Here is a 20,279-nt window from a genome sequence, read left to right as displayed (position 1 = left end):
TGAAGTAGCAGATGTAGAAAAAAAGGAAAAAAATGTCTCCAGTTAAATTCTTGTTTACGTTCCTCTTCATATCCATCATATTATGGCTGCTCTTTATGTAAGTAGTCGATCAATTATATATATATATATGTTATATAGATATAGAAATATGTATATGTATATGTGGTGTTTGATTTGATCACTTATTTTTTTTTTTTTCAAAGTTTTAGTTTTTTAGAAAAAAGTATTATTTTTGAGGTTGAATTCAATTGTATATGATATATGTTTTATACTTTTATTTGATCATTTGTTTCTAGGTAAAAAAAGAAGCTAGTTTTGAGCTTGAATTGTGGAAAATGACTGTTTTTTGACTAAATTGTTGTGACATTTACGTTTGACGTTTGTATGTGTAGATTAAATTCGGATTATGTAGTTTGATATCATGACTAATGCAGTTGTGTTTTTGGTTCTGTGTTTTTAGGAAAAAGAAGATGTTGTTTTTAAGTTTGATTTTGTTGTTTTTGAGAAATAACAAAATCCTCAAATATAATTTTTTTTGTAACTGTAATTTGGTAAAGTAGTTGTTGTTGTTGTAATTCTGCTTAAAGTTTTGTGTATTGTAAAAATGAGATCATTAATTTTTGTTCTTAGATTATATTAGTGGGGAGTAGGACGGTAGGTACTTTAGCATTTTGATTCTTGTTGAATAAATTGTTAGGCTAGCATTTTGAGATTACCAATAGGATCTAATCTTTAGGTGAGTGTTGTCCCCTTGCTCACTGGACTTCCTTTTTATGTTAGAGGTGCTTGAATGTGGTAAAAACTAATATTATGATCACTGATTGGAAGTTTGAATACTAGTTTTTAGCATTTATCATTTGGATAAACAAAGTATGATTATGATCGTTTTTGTCTTTTTGGGCCAAAATAATACGCCTTCTATCCTAAAGCTGTTGTTCACTTCCCTTTAATTTTTGTTTAGTTTTCCTTTTTTGTATATAGAAATTGATTTTCAGATGGAGTGATTTTGGATAATCAGGAACGGAGTCGTAACTAATGATTTGCTCGATTTTGTAAATTATTTTAAAATTATCTAACTGTTCCTAGTTTTCTAAGCAATTGATTAGAAGATTATCGAGTTCTGATTCTGTTTTTCAAGTGTTTCTGTAACCTTACAAAGAATTTAGAGGAGTATTTAAGTGCCTACATGGTTTTGATGCGTTGAACATTCCTTGCAAGTTAATAGCAAGTGACAAGTTTTTTCTGTCGGATTGAAGTTAATGGATCTTGTCCATCAGTCACGTAGTATAATGGTCATGGATTTCTGAACACAATTAGGACATTTTAAGAGTTTTACATGAGTAAATAAAGGTCTTTCTTTGGTTATTATGATGCCTATTGTCTTTACATATGGTTATTTGGATATGATAATGAACATAGTCATTCTCTTCGAGTGTTTCAAACGGCAATATATTTTTCTGTTAATGTTGTAAAACAAACTGTATTGCATTATGACTCATGGATTCCATTTGGTTTTTTATAGAAGTACTTGCTTTTGTGCAATAAGTTTTTATAGAAGTACTAGCCTTTAGAGTCTAATGCTTGATCGTGCTTTGTTGATTTACATAAATACAAGTTCGTGTGGATCTAACTAAACATCTTACTTCAGATTTGCTTCCAAATTAGCCGCGTGGATTTTGAGCCGGACTATAAAAGCATCAGTGGCGTTTAAAGTTAGTGGATGGAAATGTTTGAGGGATGTTACAATCAAGTTCGAAAAGGTTATTCATCTTTTGCTTTTGTCTCATTTTCTGCACAAACCTTTACTTCAGTTCATGCTTGTACTTTAACTTTTCTATTGTTGAGTGTTTATTCCGGCCTTGTAACACACAACAAATTGTGGTTCAGTTTTGTTTTTTGGTTGCACAAGAGCTTTTTTCCTTCTTTGCTAAATGTATCTAATGTTCATAAATTATAAGCACTTCAATAGTTCATGTTTCGTTGATTCACATGCTCATATGAAGCTCTTTTAAGTTGCACTAGAAATTTGATAAGCTTGGAAGACTTATACTGAATTCTTAGAATAAGTTAGATCAATTAGTTAGATAGCTTGTTTGTATAGACATTGATATGTATATGTTTCCTATATATTTTAAAAGCAGCATATTATTACATTCTTGTTCCCATCATTGTTATTTATTTGGAGATTAAGCGTTTGGTGATAATAATTTTGTTATGTTGCATCTCTTTTCTTTCAAGTATCTTTCCACTATTGGGATGACAGAATACTTGAACTACATCTATGTTCATCTTGACATTGTCGATGGAAATTTGCAGGGTGCTGTTGAATCTGTTTCTGTTGGTGAAATCAGATTTAGTCTACGACAGTCCTTGGTTAAACTTGGGGTTGGTTTTATGTCCAGGGACCCAAAATTGCAATTGTTGATAAGCGATATAGAAATTGTTACAAGGACTTCAGCACAGAGTCCAAAGAAAACAGAGTCACGGAAATCCCGCATATCTCGCAGTAGTCCAGGCAGAGGAAAGTGGATGGTTGTGGCTAATGTGGCAAGATTCTTATCAATCTCCGTGACAGATTTGGTTGTAAAGGTAAGTTGATGAATTTCTTCAATTTATGATTAATTATTTGGTTTCTATTGTTGCTTACTGCTTCTTTGGGTATAAAATAATTTTGCACGTGTGCTGCATTGATATTGTGATATATGGTTCGGCTGTCATGAATAATCATGTATTTAATGATTTATCCTATAATAATAATAGTGTATTTTCATGCTGATTTACTTTTTATTTGCATATGTGTTAGTACAGAAAATTGGACACCTAATCTATGGTTCCTTCACTTCCTTGTTTAGTATGAGAGTTGTTTATTTTGAATAGTCTCTCATGCGATGTATCACTGTAGTTTGCCTGATAAAAGGAGGGATATCTGAAATGTAGTAGGATTTGGAAATAGATACTTGATGATCTAATGATTGGTTGTTTGCAAGATTAGGGTTCAACAGAGATTCTTTTACATAATAATAGGACATGAGAGTTTGCTTGTAGCTTCCTGTTTCCATTATGACTCCTTGATTGTTTTACACATTTGCCTTGTTAGATTTTGCTAATTAGCATGAAAAATGTTGGAGAGGTGCCTGATTTTTAATTATCTTTTGCTTTATAAGGGTTCTTTTTATCAACTGCTTTTGATTTCCTAATATTTTGTGGCAGACACCAAAAGCTACTGTAGAAGTTAGAGATTTGGGAGTTGAGATATCGAAAGATGGTGGTACAAAGCCTTCCATCCTTGTGAAGTTGCAACTTTTGCCTGTAATTGTTCATCTGGGTGATCCGCGTATTAGCTTTGATCAATCTTCTAGCTTTACAAATGGCGAAAGCTTTAGTGCGGTACCGACATGCTTTGCAACAATAGAGAAAGCTTCTGCTCCTTTTGTTTGCGAAGAATTTCATCTCTCGAGTGAGTTTGCTCATGATAGGTTGGTGTTATTTATGTAATCGTTTATGTAATAGATAGATACTCTAATTTGTTATATTTCTTTATATATATGGGCTCACATAAAGAAAGAGCTATGACGCCAATTACCTTCAATAGTAAGGTAGCTAAGTAAGAACCGCAGGTCTATAGCAGCAATAGGAATGTATATATAAGGCTATAGTTTACACATAGGTACCCCCTAGAGCTAACCTATATACAATGATGTACTTGTAGTCTAATAACTTTTGATATGCATGTTTGAGTAGGGCCAGTGTATTATTTCACATATCCCGCCTGTCCCATGAGTTTCCGGACCAATCAACCTGGATCTGCCCTTCAAGTTTAGGTGACCTCGAGAGGAAACTATACATGTTGTTTAAGCGAGAGATATCAAAAAGAAAAGTACATAAATGAAATGCCCATAAATACCTATCCCAATCTTGACTAAATCAAAGTTATATTATTATAATGTTATGTACTCTTCCCTTCTAATTCTTTTAGTAAGTGTTGAGGCTTATGTATATAAAATTCTTTCGCAGAGAGGCAGGTATTGTAGTAAAAAAAGTGGACATTTCAATAGGAGAAATTGCTCTGAACCTAAATGAGGAGTTGATTTCCAGAAAGAAGTCATATGGTAGCCAAGTTGAGGAAGTTTTACAATCAAACATTGAATACAACATTCCCAGAAAGCAACAACATAAACGAGCTCCTCTTTTGGCTATTACCAAGTACACTTCATTCATCCCAGAAAAGGTTGGCTAGTGTTGTAAGTTTTATATACCATGGCACTAATAAAACTCTATTTGGCTGATACAATCTCTCTCTATAATAGGTTTTTCTCAGTTTGCCAAAGTTGAATATGAGATTTGTGCATAAAGAACACTCTATTGTTTTGGAGAATAACATCATGGGGATCCAGTTTAAAAGTGTGAAATCCCGATTTGTTGAAGATATTGGAGAAAGCACACGTCTTGATGTTCAGTTAGAATTCAGTGAGATCCATGTATGGGTGTAATGACTAATGTTTATATCTTTAATATCATAATTTAACCATTATTGGTCAGCTTTTTTTTCTAATGATAATCTTTTTGTTATGATGTAGCTTCTTAAAGAAGCTGAAAAGTCTATGGTGGACATATTGAAGCTTGCTGTTATTTCCTCAGTTTACATTCCATTACAGGTACATTGAGTATGATTTTTATACACTGATACACAGCTTCATAAAGCTACTTGGATTTTTTTTTTTTTTTGTTTAATACTGTAGCTTTCAGTTGGCATTGTAATTTTTATTTCCTTGTTCTACCGTGGATATTATATTCTCATTAATTTTCATACAAGATCTAAATTTGTACAAGCTATTGAATATAAAAGGGAGAACCTTGGTTGAATTCCAGGATTAGTAATCACCTATGTTATATGTTAAGAAAATTAGAGGTGGCCATATATGCAGGTGGGGTCATGGATCAGAAGAGGTTTGAGTTAACATGGGTATTATTTTTTATACGGGTTCATTGGTCCAAAAAGATTAGGTCCTGCTGGTTTGATCCAAGTTTTGTTTTCTTCAAAATTTTGATAATTAGTTAGCATGTCAAAAAATGATTAATTAAATTGTACTCTTTAGTAATGATTGTGTATTTTTGCTAATTATATATTCTAGGCGCTGGGCTTATCTGATAACATCATGTACTATCATTCCACATTTAGTATATGGTGTCAAGTATTACGAGTCATCGGTAGCTTATTAGATTAGTTTGTTTTTATTCAGATAGATATTCTTTTATCTAGACTAGATAAGCACCTGCACGATGCGTGGAAATGAATAGTTTAATTTTTTGAAGTATATGCTCAAAGTTAATCATGCCCTGATACCCCTGATACAATGGGTACTGATACCAATCACTGGGCCTTTTTACAATTTGCAAAAAATTCATGACCTCTAATGACCTATAATATAAGTACTGATAACTTGTTTGGGAATACTCTTGGTTATCAAGTGTTTATTGTAAATACTTTAAAAGGAGACTAACTCTTAGCTACAGTAATAAGAAAGAGAAACTAATGACTTAATAATAAACACCCTTAGTAATTCAGAAAATATCTTAAAGCCCCTGAAACAGTCCATGAGCTTATACTTAGCAGGTTTATGCAATAAAAATACACCTTGGGAGACATTTTGACTTTTTTATATGTAGCTATCACCTATTTTACCTGGCAGAAATCAAACATAATATGAATCTACCCATTCCTAGGTAAATGGTCAGAACTTGCCACCTCTGTAGTTGTTGACTCGCGACTTGACACGTCAATCGAAATCCCGTATTTTTGACTTCTCTACTCCTAAGAGTCAAGACATTAAATATATATATATATATATATATGATTTATAATATTGAATAAACTTTTGACGAAGGTATAAGTTTGATCATTAATTAGCTACCACATAAAAGTAGAATTAGCAAGGGAAAATACTAAAAAGAAAAGATATGGTACCAAAAGAAGTCATTCTAACTCGGAACGAGTCAACCTGTAACTTGTGAGTCGGAGTCCGAGTCAAGTGTCTTTACGAGTTTACCTATGAGTCACCTTGTTTTAAGTGAATATTGACTCCACTCGTACGAGACGACTCGTGCCTCGTTCCGTTTTGCCAACTATGGTCACCTATAGTTAATATGGAGTTGGTTACTTGTTTGAGATCGATGTGCATATTGCAAATTTTAGTGTAGGTGGTTAACCAAAAAATCAACCTTTTCTTTGTCATTTCCTTGGACCAAACTTCTTTTTATTTCAGGTAAAGACGCTTAACCTTTGGTAAGTTTATATGAACCAAATGAAGGAATATACAGTACATTAACAGGCCTGTTAGGAAAATAGACAGTAGATTTTTTTTTTTTTTTGAACAGCAAAAAAAAAAAAAGACATGCCTCTCTAATGTCCATACAATAACCTTACCCCAAACTAAATCAAGAATAACAACAAACATACCCAATACGAATTAAAGATGGGTATACTGATCACTGAAACAGCTTCTTACCGTTTAGACTGCTTGCTTTTTCAGCCTACATCACCTATTAGATGTGAAGTCGACGTAAAGCTTGGGGGCACCCAATGCAACTTCTTTATGGGAAAACTGAAGCCATTGATGAATTTGAGCTCCCCGAAGAAGAAAAATATTGTGCTTCAAGATGAAAATGCTAATCTGGCAACTGTCCAATCAACTGGTTCTAAAGCCATTCTGTGGACATGCACAGTTTCAGCTCCTGAGATGACTATTGTGCTTTTTGATTTGAGTGGTTTGCCTATTTATCATGTAAGTTTGCTTTTGTTTTTTATGGTACTTATTTTTATCGTTTGTTCATCTCATTCCTGTTTACTTTTCCCTAGGATTCTTTACAAATGATGTAATTGATTTTTTTTAGAAGCCAACGACAAAAAGATTGTAAACTAGTAACTAAACTTTTTAAAGTCAATTAATGTATGATTTCTGAAGATCCTATTTTTTGTAAAGATGGAAAACTGGGCGGGTTGGACCAGTCATGTAGTTTTTGGTATGGCTGAAACGAGGGGTGTTCATCTAAAAGACCTTTTTTAATGGGATTTTTATTAGTTAGTGGCTTAGTGTGTCAAGTTCTACCTACAAACTTTGCATTCTTACAATATTAATCTATTTATTGAATTAAATGAGTTAGTTATGATACATAAGCTTAATGAATACATCCGTAAATGGTTTGAATTTTCACCTTTCCTGTTGAGCTGTAAATCATTCAATTTATGTACTCTTTTGAAGTTCGAGTCAAACTAATTTTTCTGTTGTTGCTTGCTTCTTTACTTCTGTACACTTTCAGGGTTGCTCACAGTCCTCACATGTCTTTTCCAACAACATATCTAGTACAGGCACTGCAGTTCACTTAGAACTTGGAGAACTGAATTTGCACATGGCAGATGAATATCAGGAATCTTTAAGAGAAACCCTTTTTGGCGTGGAAACAAATACAGGTTCATTGCTGCATATAGCAAAAGTTAGCTTGGATTGGGGCAAAAAGGATATAGAATCACCTCAAGACGACACATCAAAGTTCATATTGGTTCTGTCTGTTGATTTAACTTCCATGGGTGTGAACTTAACATTCAAGCGTCTTCAGTCCTTGCTATCAACTGCTTTCTTGTTTAAGACATTGTTGAAAAACTCATCTCCATCTATTAAAACATCTGCACAAAGTCGAGTTGGGCAGTCACCAAAATCTTCTGGAAAAGGGATTCAGTTAATAAAATTAAATCTAGAAAGATGCTCTGTTCATCTTGTCAGTGATATAGGCTTGGAAAATGAAGTTATTGAGGATTCGAAACGAGTGAATTATGGATCACAAGGTGGGCGTGTTCTTGTAAGCGTCTTGGCTGATGGGACGCCACGTACTGCAAAAATTGCATCGACGGTTTCAAATGAGCACAAAAAAGTAAAGTGTATTGTAGGCTTAACTATTTTTCATTTTAGTTTGGGCTTAAACAAGGAAAAACAGTCCACTCAAGTTGAGCTTGACAGAGCTAGATCTGTATATCATGAATCTCTAGAAGACAACAATTCTGGCACAAAAGTGACATTATTTGACATGCAGAATGCAAAGTTTGTTAGGCGAGCTGGTGGTCTAAAAGCGATAGGTGTGTGCTCTCTTTTTAGTGCCACGGATATTACAGTCAGGTGGGAGCCAGATGTTCATTTGGCATTGGTTGATCTAGCATTGCAAATGAAGTTACTTATCGACAGTCAGAAGGCAATATATAGCAGTAGAGATAAAGAAAAAGAACTTGTAAAAGAAGAATCTTTAGGATCATTACAGTCGGAAAAGAATAAAAGAAAAAAGGAATCTCTTTTTGCTATCGATATTGAGATGCTTACTGTAACTGCTGAAGCTGGTGATGGTGTTGAAGCAATGGTTCAAGTTCAGTCAATTTTCTCTGAGAATGCTCGTATAGGTGTACTTTTTGAAGGGCTGATGCTAAGTTTTAACTCTACCAGAGTCTTTAAAAGTGGTAGGATGCAAATTTCCCGCATACCGAATGCAAAATCTGAGTCGGATGTCAAGTGGGATTGGGTGGTTCAAGCATTTAATGTACACATTTGCATGCCATACAGATTACAGCTTCGCGCTCTTGATGATTCCATTGAGGAAATGTTGCGAGCTTTAAAGCTTGTTACTGCTGCTAAAGCAAAATTAATATTTTTAAAAAAAGAAGACTCTGCAAAACCCAAGAAGCCTAGCTCCTCGAAAGTTGGTTGTGTAAAATTTTATATACGTAAGCTGACTGCTGATATCGAGGAGGAACCATTACAGGGTTGGCTTGATGAACACTATCGCCTAATGAAAAATGAGGCCCGTGAATTGGCTGTTCGGTTTACTTTGCTTGACTCAATGATTGCAAAAGCGGCCCAATCTCCTGCAGTTGCCGATGAAGATGATTCTGTTCACAAAGGCATGTTTCAAGTTAACGGAGAGGAGATTGATTTGCAGGATACATCATCAGTTGAAAAACTCAAGGAAGAAATTTATAAACAGTCGTTTCGGTCTTATTATCGGGCATGTCAAAGTCTTGTGACAACAGAAGGATCAGGTGCTTTCCAGGATGGATTTCAGTCGGGTTTTAAGCTTAGCACCTCGAGAACATCTCTTTTTTCTATAACTGCAACAGAGCTTGATTTAAGTTTGTCAGCGATTGAAGGGGGTGATGCTGGGATGATAGACTTTGTACAGAAGCTTGACCCAGTTGCTCTGGAATTTAAAATTCCATTTTCTCGACTATATGGATGTAACCTTAATTTACAGGCGGGCTCTCTTGCTATTCAGTTAAGAGACTATACTTTTCCCCTTCTTGCTGGAACCTCTGGTAGATGTGAAGGTCGGGTTGTTCTTGCTCAACAGGTCAGAAATCTTTTCTTTCTAGTAGTGAATGGGCAGGTAGGACAACAGGTTAAAACTGTTACACTTAATACGGGTTAATTAGGGATGACAATAGATCTGAAATTGATAGGGTAGAGCCATATCCATTTACTTTCAATATGTTCATATATATCCTTATTCTATATGTATTAACTAGATGTGGAGCAGCAGGTAAATGGTTGAGTCAAAGCAAGATGAATTGGGTTGACCTTAGACAGTTTTTTCTCAATACTTAAGATATTTTTGTTATATTTATATCAGTCTCGATTATGATTACATCTATTTCCAAAGTTGTCATTTAGACCATTTTCCAATGTAATCTGAAAATTTTAATACAATAATTAAATGGTTTTATCTCCAATGTTATCATTTAGACCATTTTCCAACTTTTCATTTTGGCCATTAGGACCTGTGCCACTGATCAATGAAGTTAAATGTACAAATTGTTATTTTATCTATTGGTAAACTAGCTTTGTGGTGTAGGCCATATTGTTTTCATTTCCACAACACATATTCACAAAAGTTAGTTGTTTCGTGTAGTCTAAAGTCAATAAGAATGTTTTTTGTAGAATCGTGTATTATCCAAGATATTCTCCTGAAACTATTAATTATACGGGCATATTCTTATTACCAAACATGGGAGTTTTGGTTGTTTTTTGAATTTTTAGAATGACCGAAAGAAAATAATATGAACTGTTATTGCAGGCCACACCTTTTCAACCTCAAGTTCTGCATGATGTTTATATTGGTAGATGGAGGAAGGTGCAAATGTATCGTTCACTTAGTGGCACAACTCCACCAATGAAAACATATTTGGATTTGCCTTTGTTTTTCAAAGAAGGGGAAATATGTTACGGAGTAGGTTTTGAACCAGCTTTTGCTGATTTAAGTTATGCCTTCACAGTAGCTTTACGCAGGGCCAACTTAAGTGTCAGAAACCCAAATGCTTCCAATATTACACCTCCCAAAAAGGAAAAAAGTTTGCCATGGTGGGATGACATGAGAAATTACATTCATGGAAAAACCACATTATGTTTTTCTGAGAGCACATTTAATATTCTTGCTACAACTGACCCATATGAAAAATCAGATAAACTCCAAATAACTTCCGGATATATGGAGCTCCAACACTCTGATGGGCGTGTATATGTTTCAGCAAAAGATTTCAAGATGTTCACCAGCAGTTTAGAGAATTTGCTAAGAAATTCGTCAATTAAACCACCCTCTGGTACATGTGGTGCTTTTTTAGTGGCTCCTAGCTTTGCTCTCGAGGTTACAATGGACTGGGAATGTGAATCAGGAAATTCGCTCAACCATTACTTGTTTGCACTTCCTTCTGAACGTGTCACTCGCGAAAAGATATTTGATCCATTCAGATCCACTTCTCTATCATTGAGGTGGAATTTCTCTCTCAGGCCCATCCTCAGCAATGGTAATGTCGCATTTGATGCTGCTTTGCATGACCCCTGTAGATTGGAGAATGATTCATTTAGTTCACCATCTCTAAATGTTGGCCCTCATGATTTTGCTTGGCTCATAAATTTTTGGAACTTGAACTACATTCCGCCTCAAAAGTTACGTTACTTCTCCCGATGGCCTAGATTTGGTGTCCCAAGAGTCCAGAGGTCTGGTAACTTGTCATTAGACAAAGTCATGACAGAATTTATGTTCCGAGTTGATTCAACTCCAACTGTTTTAAGGCATATGTCATTGGATGATAATGATCCAGCTAAAGGGTTGACTTTTAAGATGACAAAGTTAAAATTTGAGATGTGTTACAGTCGTGGGAAACAAAGGTATACATTTGATAGCAAGCGTGATATCCTTGATCTTGTCTACCAGGGTCTTGATCTTCATATGCCTAAGGTATTTCTGAATAAAGATGATTGCACAAGTGTTATCAAAGTTGTCCAAATGACAAGAAAAAGCTCAAAGTCTTCATCTACGGAAAGAATTGTTAATGAAAATGGTGGAAATGTTAGAGGAACTACTGAACGCCATCGGGATGATGGATTTTTATTGTCATCTGATTATTTTACAATTAGAAGGCAATCACCAAAAGCAGATCCTGCTAGATTGTTGGCATGGCAAGAAGCTGGTAGAAAAAACCTTGAGATGACATATGTTAGATCGGAATTTGAAAATGGAAGTGAGAGTGATGAACAGGCAAGGTCTGATCCGAGTGAAGATGATGGATATAATGTGGTGATCGCTGATAACTGTCGGCGTGTTTTTGTTTATGGACTGAAGCTATTATGGACGATTGAGAACAGAAATGCTGTTTGGTCATGGGTTGGTGAGTTATCTAAAGCATTTGCACCTTCAAAACCTTCCCCTTCACGTCAGTATGCCCAGAGGAAGCTTCTAGAAGGAACCCAAGTGCAAAGTAAAAATGAATCACTTCATGAAGATGTCTTGAAGAACGCTTCTGTTGGTCAAGGTGCAAGTTCTTCCAAACCAAAGGAGCCATCTGGATTGGATTCTTCTCTAACAAATTCAACCAAAATAGGGAGTCAATCATTTGGTGCTATTGGTAAGTGAAGGCCACACTAAAGTTTGCTTTGAAGAAGTATTATTGATGCAACATTTTCTGATCGCATTTAGGTAGATGTGGCAACTTAGATCCATTTGTTTATGAATATGCCATTTCGGGATGTGTTTTCATCTTAAATGGGTCAGATGGGTGAAACTAAAAAAAAAATTAACCAAAAAGGGAAATTGTCAAATGGGTTGAAAAATGATTAGTCTATTTTTAACAGACTTAACCTCGTAATTTATTTTTAATCAACGATGTCGATTATCATGAGTACTTGTATTTCAATTATAATTGATACAATAATTTGCTACCTTTTAGAAAAGGTAAGACATTGTTTTGAGGATTAACTGAACTCGGTGTGTCTGCTTTCACTTGCTACCTAACCTGACTGTCTTGCCCACCTTACAACTTTTACATTAGGGGTTTTACCATTTGTTATGATGATCTATTCAACGGCTTGACTGCCTTTGGTTTATTTGTTTTGTTTAATTGATAGACAAACATGGATTTGATGACTCTGACGAAGAGGGCACTCGACGTTTTATGGTAAACGTTATCGAGCCGCAATTCAACCTTCACTCCGAGGATGCCAATGTAAGCTGTTTTTATTACTGATTATCTTTATGGGACTGCCTGGCACCAGCTTTAAAGTTCATCGTATATAACCTTTTCTTATGCAAGATTCACAAATCATTTTGTATTTTTAAACATGAGTTGAAAACAGTTGACATATTAAAGGGAGAACCCACATGAACACACACACACACACTCGCATCTTGTTTACAGCTGCTTATTATAGGTTGTGCATAATTTGCATCTTGATGGGTCATTTTAATGATTAACAGGGTAGATTTTTGCTAGCTGCTGTTAGTGGGCGAGTTTTAGCTCGATCATTCCATGCAGTTCTCAATGTTGGTATAGAGATGATCAAACAAGCACTTGGCAGTGGAGATGTAAATAATCCTGAATTGACATGGAACCGCATGGAACTATCAGTGATGTTGGAACACGTGCAGGCTCATGTGGCTCCAACTGATGTTGATCCAGGAGCTGGACTTCAGTGGTTACCGAAGATTCGTAGAAGTTCCCCAAAAGTAAAGCGTACTGGCGCTCTACTTGAACGAGTATTTATGCCATGTGACATGTACTTCCGTTACACCAGGCATAAAGGTGGAACAACAGATTTAAAGGTACCCCCCGCCTCTCTCTCTCTCTCTCACTCACACACACACACATAACCACACATTTCTGTATATAGGATTCGTAGCTGTTAATTTTTTTTTGTATTGCAGGTTAAACCTTTGAAAGAACTTGCCTTCAACTCTCAAAATATAACAGCAACTATGACATCTCGTCAGTTTCAAGTTATGCTTGATGTTTTGACCAATCTACTTTTTGCCAGGCTTCCCAAGTAAGAATATCTTAGTTTACCATGTTGCAACTATTTGTCACGAAGCTGGTTCTGTTAAATGTCAATAGTTTGCAATTGACCTTTTTTTTAGGTATAATGGTTTTAAAAATGCAAAAGATGCTTATCATGCACATATATTAGTATACCACTCTCAGTTTTAAAATCATCGTTGCAATTGTCAAGCACATTTTATTATTTTCTAGTATCTAATTTTGTGGGTGTGAGAAGATGAAACCATTATTAGTTTAACGTTAGTTGATGATATTCCATGATGACTTTCTAGTTATCAATCTTCAGATGGACTGAAAGTATATCTCGATGACTCGATGAGCTGAAAGTAAAGGTGGAAAGATGGGTGGTGCAGGTGGTTAATGTTACTTGTCAAAACTGATGTATTTTTTGTTTAAGACTTCAAGCTTGTGTATAAATAGCCAAGGCATCAAATATGATAGTGAAAATCATATGATTTGATAGTAATCTAATACTTTAATAAATATGATTCAGGTGGTTTTATATACATCATATATACACTGCGGGTGACTGTCGGATCATTGTCTTAAGTAAAGTTGTCGTATTTTTACCTTGAATTTGACTGAATGCTGTAATTCAGGCCTCGAAGAAGTAGTCTTCCTAAGTCACCAGAAGATGATGACGACATTGAGGAAGAAGCAGATGAGGTGGTTCCTGACGGTGTTGAAGAGGTAGAGCAAGAACGAGTCAACCTTGAACGGAAAGAGAGGGCCCGGAACTTACTTTTTGATGATATCCGGAAGCTATCTCTTTTCACAGAAGCTTCCGGGGAAGTGTATTCTGAAAAAGATGGAAATCTTTGGGTGATAACAGGTGGTAGATCCATATTGGTAAGACAAAACTTGTTAACTAACTAATTCAATAAAAGAAGTGATTGTACATACTTTTTGTTTCTCATTATAAATATTAATACTAGAATCTTTTACATATGCAGGTGCAAAGATTGAGGAAAGAGTTGGTAAGTGCACAAAAATCTAGGAAGATGGCAGCTGCTTCTTTGAGGATAGCTATGCAGAAAGCTGCACAAATAAGACTTATGGAGAAAGAGAAGAATAAAAGTCCTTCATGTGCTATGCGCATATCTTTGCAAATTAATAAAGTGGTTTGGGGGATGCTTGTGGATGGGAAATCTTTTGCCGAGGCCGAGATAAATGACATGGTAAGTGTCTAAACAACTTTATTTTGTTTTATCTAATTTTTTTCCCCATGATTTTATCTGCTTTTATATCATTTACCTGATATAAGTCGTTTTTAATTGTTTTGTATCATTTGTGTTATTTTGGTGATTGTTTGCAGATATATGATTTTGACAGAGATTACAAGGATGTTGGTCTCGCTAGGTTCACAACAAAGTACTTTGTTGTCAGAAATTGTCTGCCTAATGCCAAGTCGGATATGCTTCTCTCAGCATGGAATCCTCCCCCTGAATGGGGAAAGTATGTAGTTATATCTTCTTAGTTTTTTTTTTTTAACAAAAAAAACTTGAAGGGTATATATATAGGTTTGAATTTATCTGTTTTTTTTCTTTTCATGTTAAGGTTGGTGATGCTTCTATCTATTTTCAATAAAATCAAATTTTTATTACAGATCCATCGATATTATAATCTGGATGTTGAGATCCTTTCCATTTTATTGAATGTATTTAGTTTCGAATGCAATCTTTTCATGAATGTTATTCCACCATGCAGTTTATTGTAAATATCTCACACCTCTTAGTAATGTTAATGGAGCATATATAACTTATATACTTGCACTTTCTTTTTGCGGTTGCAGAAAGGTAATGCTTCGAGTAGATGCAAAACAAGGAGCTCCAAAGGATGGCAACTCACCGATCGAGTTATTTCAGGTGCAAAACTCTCGCTCCCTGCTCAGTTTGAATCCTATCAAGAATAGGAATAGTCGAGTTTTGCGATCTTAGTGAATTTCAAGATTAAATGTCGACTAATGACTTTTTTTGTTGTATGAATATATCAATTAGTATGATTTTAGTTAGCTGATATGTGCAGATATATAATTCTTAAATAAACAAATCATAAGCCTAAACTATCAGGTCCAACAACATATAATTCTATCATCTTGCAAAGACTTCAAGATCAGGTATATACCAATGATGCCTAATTTGATAAGCTGAACAAAATCGTCCTCTAGATAGATATTTAATCTTTGGTACTCGAGCATGTGTCATATTTGGATTAACATAGTCATGATTTATTTAAATTTAAAAAGCACAACTTGAAAACTATATATACACCAGCTTACTTCGCTTTTCTCTCTGGTTTGTTCCATTCTAAATCTTTCTTCATAAAGTATCTATTATGCTTGATTTAAATTAATGGGTCTTCTGTGATACAAATTACAATAATAATGGGCTAATTGCGGCCTTCTTGGACTTGTTTTTTACATTAAACATGAATTATACACATGTTTATTAATGATGTACTACAAACTCGATATAATATTAATACTCGATCCATCTAAGGATTGGATCCCACTCCCCTAGTATTGTGAAGATCAAGGAAACATGTTCATATCAAATATCACTTTATATCAAGCAATACATTATCTTCATTTAAATTTACTTATGATATCATGCAAGTATTAATAATGGAGGTGTTAGAGCATATAGTACAGAAATACTCAACCATGTTATCTTACAGGCACGTTAAATTGATCCCATGCAGCTAAAACATTTATAGTTATTTATGCTTAACTGGAATGAAATATTCCTGTCTTTCTTGTACTGATTAGTGCTATTGTTTCATCATTATAGGTTGATATATACCCATTGAAAATACATTTGACCGAAATGATGTACAGAATGATGTGGGAGTACTTCTTCCCAGAAGAGGAGCAAGACAGTCAACGGCGCCAGGTTAGTAGGCCTTCATCTATTCACTAGTTCTGGAGGTGGCAAAATGAGCGGGTTGTGTTGACCTGCAACACTTTTGTCCCAAGCTTTTAACTATATCTATAAATAATTAGTGTGTCAAATATGAGTACAAAAATTATCTAGTTCAACAATAATCCTTTTTTTTTTGGGATAAGATGATTTAGAAGTACTAATGCAGTTAAAACACATTTCGGGAGACTTTCCAACCTTTAGAGATAAAACATAATCCGGACTGACTGATTTATAAGCGAATGGGTTAAAGTTGCGTCCTTTAATTAGGTCAACTGAAATTACTGTTTTCCAAAGTCCAAACTTTAGGAACTGTGCTAAATACTTTCTTTGGCATATAGGAAGTTTGGAAGGGGTCAACTACTTCTGGTTTACGCCGAGCAAAAAAAGGTTCCATAGTGAATGAGGCTTCTGCATCGAGCAGTCACTCAACAAAAGAATTAGATGGATCTTCCAGACCTAACCCTTCTACACTACCATTAACATCTGGAAGCAATCATTCCTCCACCCATTCTGATTCAGTTCATGTGAGTTCTTTTGTTCTTGTATGTTCTTTGAAACAATAAGGCTTCTGTTACATTTAATATGGGTGTTGGGTTTTGCTAGAGATGGCAAACTGCACGGGGAGGATCAGCACACAGGGTTCAGATTTAATTACAAATATTTAGTGTGCCAAATATGATAACAAATCTTTTTCTTTAATTAAAAAGAGTTATAAGGTCTTTTTGAATTTTAAGTACCCTTTACTTTTAAGCAGTTTTTATTGATTCTCTCTACCTGTTTGACTGTTTGCGTACATCAGCCTATTTATAAGTAAATGAGTCAAAATTCTACCAATGTGATGTTATATTTATAACCCACCTCAGTGTTGGATCATGGTGTTTCTTACAGATCGTGTATTGTAAATGCATGCACAATTTATTGTTGATAATGATAATAATGATTTAGGGATCACAGGGGCAGAATGGGAAAAACGCAGCACCCGAGTTAGGACGAACTTCTTCTTTTGACAGAACATGCGAAGAATCTGTAGCAGAATCTGTCACTAATGAACTTATGCTACAAATGCAATCTTCGAGTTTTGCTCCATTGAAGATTGATACTGTTGGAAGTGTTGACCAACAAGATGAATCAAATAAAACTAAATCTAAAACAGCTAAAACAGGCCGTTCATCTCAAGAAGAAAAGAAATTGAGTAAACCAAATGAAGAGAAAAGGTCCAGGCCAAGGGTAATGAGGGAGTTCCACAATATCAAGATAAGTCAGGTTGAGCAGCTTATACGAGGACTTGATTTAATATATTTTGTTACTGTTGCAAAACAGGGAGGTCAGATGGTTATGGCAATGACTAAATGCTTGGTATCGTTCGAAAGCGGTCGGATTAGATTGGTTCGGATTTTAAAAATGTTCATTTTTTTCAAATGGCAATGCATCAAACTTGATTACATAAGTTAATAAATTTAAACAGGAAGTATGTTTTCTGAGTATAATGGTTTAAAGGGTCTTATGCATCCCCATACACCTGTTGCAATGGGTAGTGTTGTTTGCATTTGAACACTTTCGGTGTCCTTCAAACAATTTGACTCTCTTTTTTTTTTTCCTAGCTATTACGTGTGACCAGTTTGGCACTTGTAGAGATCAAACATAACTTAAATATACCCGTTCATAAGTAAATGGGTTAACATTGCTACCTCTGTTTTTCCAAGCTAGCATATTTTTGCAACTGTATTAAACTATTGACACATATCTTGTTTTCTTGTAATGGGACAGGTTGAACTACTAGTGACCTATGAAGGTTCTAGATTTGCTGTAAGCGACTTAAGGTTGCTTATGGATACTTTTCATCGTGAAGCCTTCACTGGAACTTGGAGAAGACTATTCTCAAGAGTTAAAAAACATATAATTTGGGGGGTTCTTAAATCAGTTACAGGAATGCAGGTAAGTTACATATTATTTTTCAAGGGTATAATATATTTAGAGTATTTGATAAACTTGGCCTTTTGAAGTTGAGCGTTCACATACTTTATTGTATGCAGGGTAAGAAATTTAAAGACAAGTTACACGGGCAAGGGAAAGAAACTGTCTCTGGTATCCATACCACCGACCTGAATCTCAGTGATAGTGATGGTGGTCCTAGTGGTAAAGCGGACCTGGTTCCAATAACTTGGCCTAAACGGCCTCCTGAGGGTGCAGGGGATGGATTTGTGACCTCAATCAGGGGATTATTCCATTCTCAGCGTCGCAAAGCCAAGGCATTTGTGTTGCGGACAATGAGAGGTGAGGGAGAGAATGATCATATGGCTGGTGATTGGAGTGAAAGTGATTCAGAGTATTCCCCCTTTGCTAGGCAACTAACCATAACAAAAGCTAGGAAGCTCATAAGACGCCACACGAAAAAGTTCCGATCCAAGAAAGGTTTGTTTCACATAATTTCTGCAATTACTTCTTTTGGGTGTGTTGTCCTTTTTGAAAGGAATAATCTGATTATAGCATCTCAAGTCATATAGTGTCCAGGGTTTAGTAATCTGATTCTGTTTATTTCTCTAGCAATTTATCTCGGTGTCCAATTCCTTTATGCAAAAAACTTTGTATTTTGTGAATAACTTATGTTGTGCTGTACGTGATCAGGTGTACCTCTACAACATATAGATTCATCGCTTCCATCTTCACCTGTAGAAACCACACCATATGAAAGCAACTCTTCGAGTGGATCTGATATCTACGAGGATTTCCTTGAATACAGGGCTGCCCAAGAAAAATCACAACCTTTACCTTGAGCAGAACCCAGAAAACAAACATCTGTACTTTATTGCAACGCCTTACCAATCCTAACACGAGCCAGCGAGACATTTGGACCCCGGCTCCATTGGCAAGGCTGAGTTTTTGTATGATCATTTTAAAGCAGGCTCAACAGTTGGTGTAGATATAGAATTATCGTTTATGAGTTGTATATAACATTTGGCTCTAAGCTCCAGTAAGTTCTATGGTTATTTGTATATTTGATCTGGAAATAAAGTCATGTTTCAGATACACACTATAAGTTAAATCTAACTTGATCTCAAAACACTTGTCTATAGTAAATGTACATGTATATTAGTATATACAATTCCCTTCTATCCATGTTTGTTCTTCATTCATGTTTATAATACATGCTTGGAATCATTTATGATATTATAGAGGTTTTGTACGTCTTTTCTTAAGCTTGTATTTTCTCTGACAGACTGCCTTTATATTTTGCATAATTCTAAGCAAGCGAAGCTAACCGAAAACTATCAAACCGAAAACTAACCCGAAAACTAAGTAATAACCTTACGAGAGCACAAAAACTAACTTTCATGCGAACAATCAGATGGTAACGAAACATCACCAAACTTTACACATAACTTAATGAAACATAAACAAACTCATAATTTCCCATCAAACATTCCGTTTGATCAAATAGGGGCGAACAGGGAGGGAGCCTGACAAACTCCCGCAACTCAACCATTTCCGATCAAACATTCCGTTTCACATCACCAATCACTTACAAATCATTACTAGATCATTCACTCATAATTTCTAGTTGTGTAGTTGTTTATTTTGTAAGTTACAACATGACCCGGTTAAACTTTCGTTTCAATTTCAGTTTAAATTTCCGATCATTATTGCTTAAATTCAGTGTGTTTCTCTTAGTTAATGTTATTAAAGTCATTTGCAAGTTACGGTTTGTGATTTGGTTGAGTATATCTCTCATAAATATTTTAATACGAAAGTTTAACTGGGTCACGTTGTAACTAACAAAATAAACAACTAGAAATTATGAGTGAATGATCTAGTGATGATTTGTAAGTGATTGTTGATGTGAAACGGAATGTTTGATCGGAAATGGTTGAGTTGCGGGAGTTTGTCAAGCTCCCTCCCCGTTCGCCCCTGTTTGATCAAACGGAATGTTTGATCGGAAATTATGAGTTCGTTTATGTTTTATTAAGTTATGTGTAAAGTTTGGTGAAGTTTCGTTA

The 20,279-nt window shown here is 35.2% G+C and overlaps 1 protein-coding gene across 3 annotated transcripts; it reads left to right on the top strand.

Annotated features, from left to right (window-relative positions):
- Window positions 1–19,401, top strand: LOC122609575 (protein SABRE). 3 transcript variants are annotated; one of them, XM_043782603.1, is made up of 23 exons: window positions 1–97; window positions 1,649–1,760; window positions 2,317–2,589; window positions 3,211–3,476; window positions 4,015–4,228; window positions 4,308–4,478; window positions 4,578–4,655; window positions 6,531–6,782; window positions 7,318–9,387; window positions 10,111–11,938; window positions 12,438–12,535; window positions 12,787–13,131; window positions 13,234–13,352; window positions 13,963–14,212; window positions 14,317–14,541; window positions 14,679–14,818; window positions 15,156–15,228; window positions 16,153–16,254; window positions 16,623–16,808; window positions 17,239–17,547; window positions 18,052–18,219; window positions 18,318–18,696; window positions 18,910–19,401. In XM_043782603.1, exons 1-23 carry the CDS (start codon window positions 33–35, stop codon window positions 19,056–19,058), a joined length of 7,872 nt encoding a protein of 2,623 aa, XP_043638538.1. In that variant the 5' UTR covers window positions 1–32; the 3' UTR covers window positions 19,059–19,401. The 3 variants fall into 3 exon arrangements, with proteins under 3 accessions (XP_043638538.1, XP_043638537.1, XP_043638540.1); XM_043782602.1 differs by having other exon boundaries at window positions 17,230–17,547; XM_043782605.1 differs by lacking the exons at window positions 1–97; window positions 1,649–1,760; window positions 2,317–2,589 and having other exon boundaries at window positions 3,322–3,457; window positions 17,230–17,547.
- The last annotated feature ends 878 nt before the right edge of the window (window positions 19,402–20,279 follow it).

Source organism: Erigeron canadensis, chromosome 7 (assembly GCF_010389155.1).
Source record: "Erigeron canadensis isolate Cc75 chromosome 7, C_canadensis_v1, whole genome shotgun sequence".
NCBI classification, from domain to species: domain Eukaryota; kingdom Viridiplantae; phylum Streptophyta; class Magnoliopsida; order Asterales; family Asteraceae; genus Erigeron; species Erigeron canadensis.
Note: the sequence above shows the minus strand (reverse complement) of the source record. Positions and strands in the feature narration are given on the sequence as shown.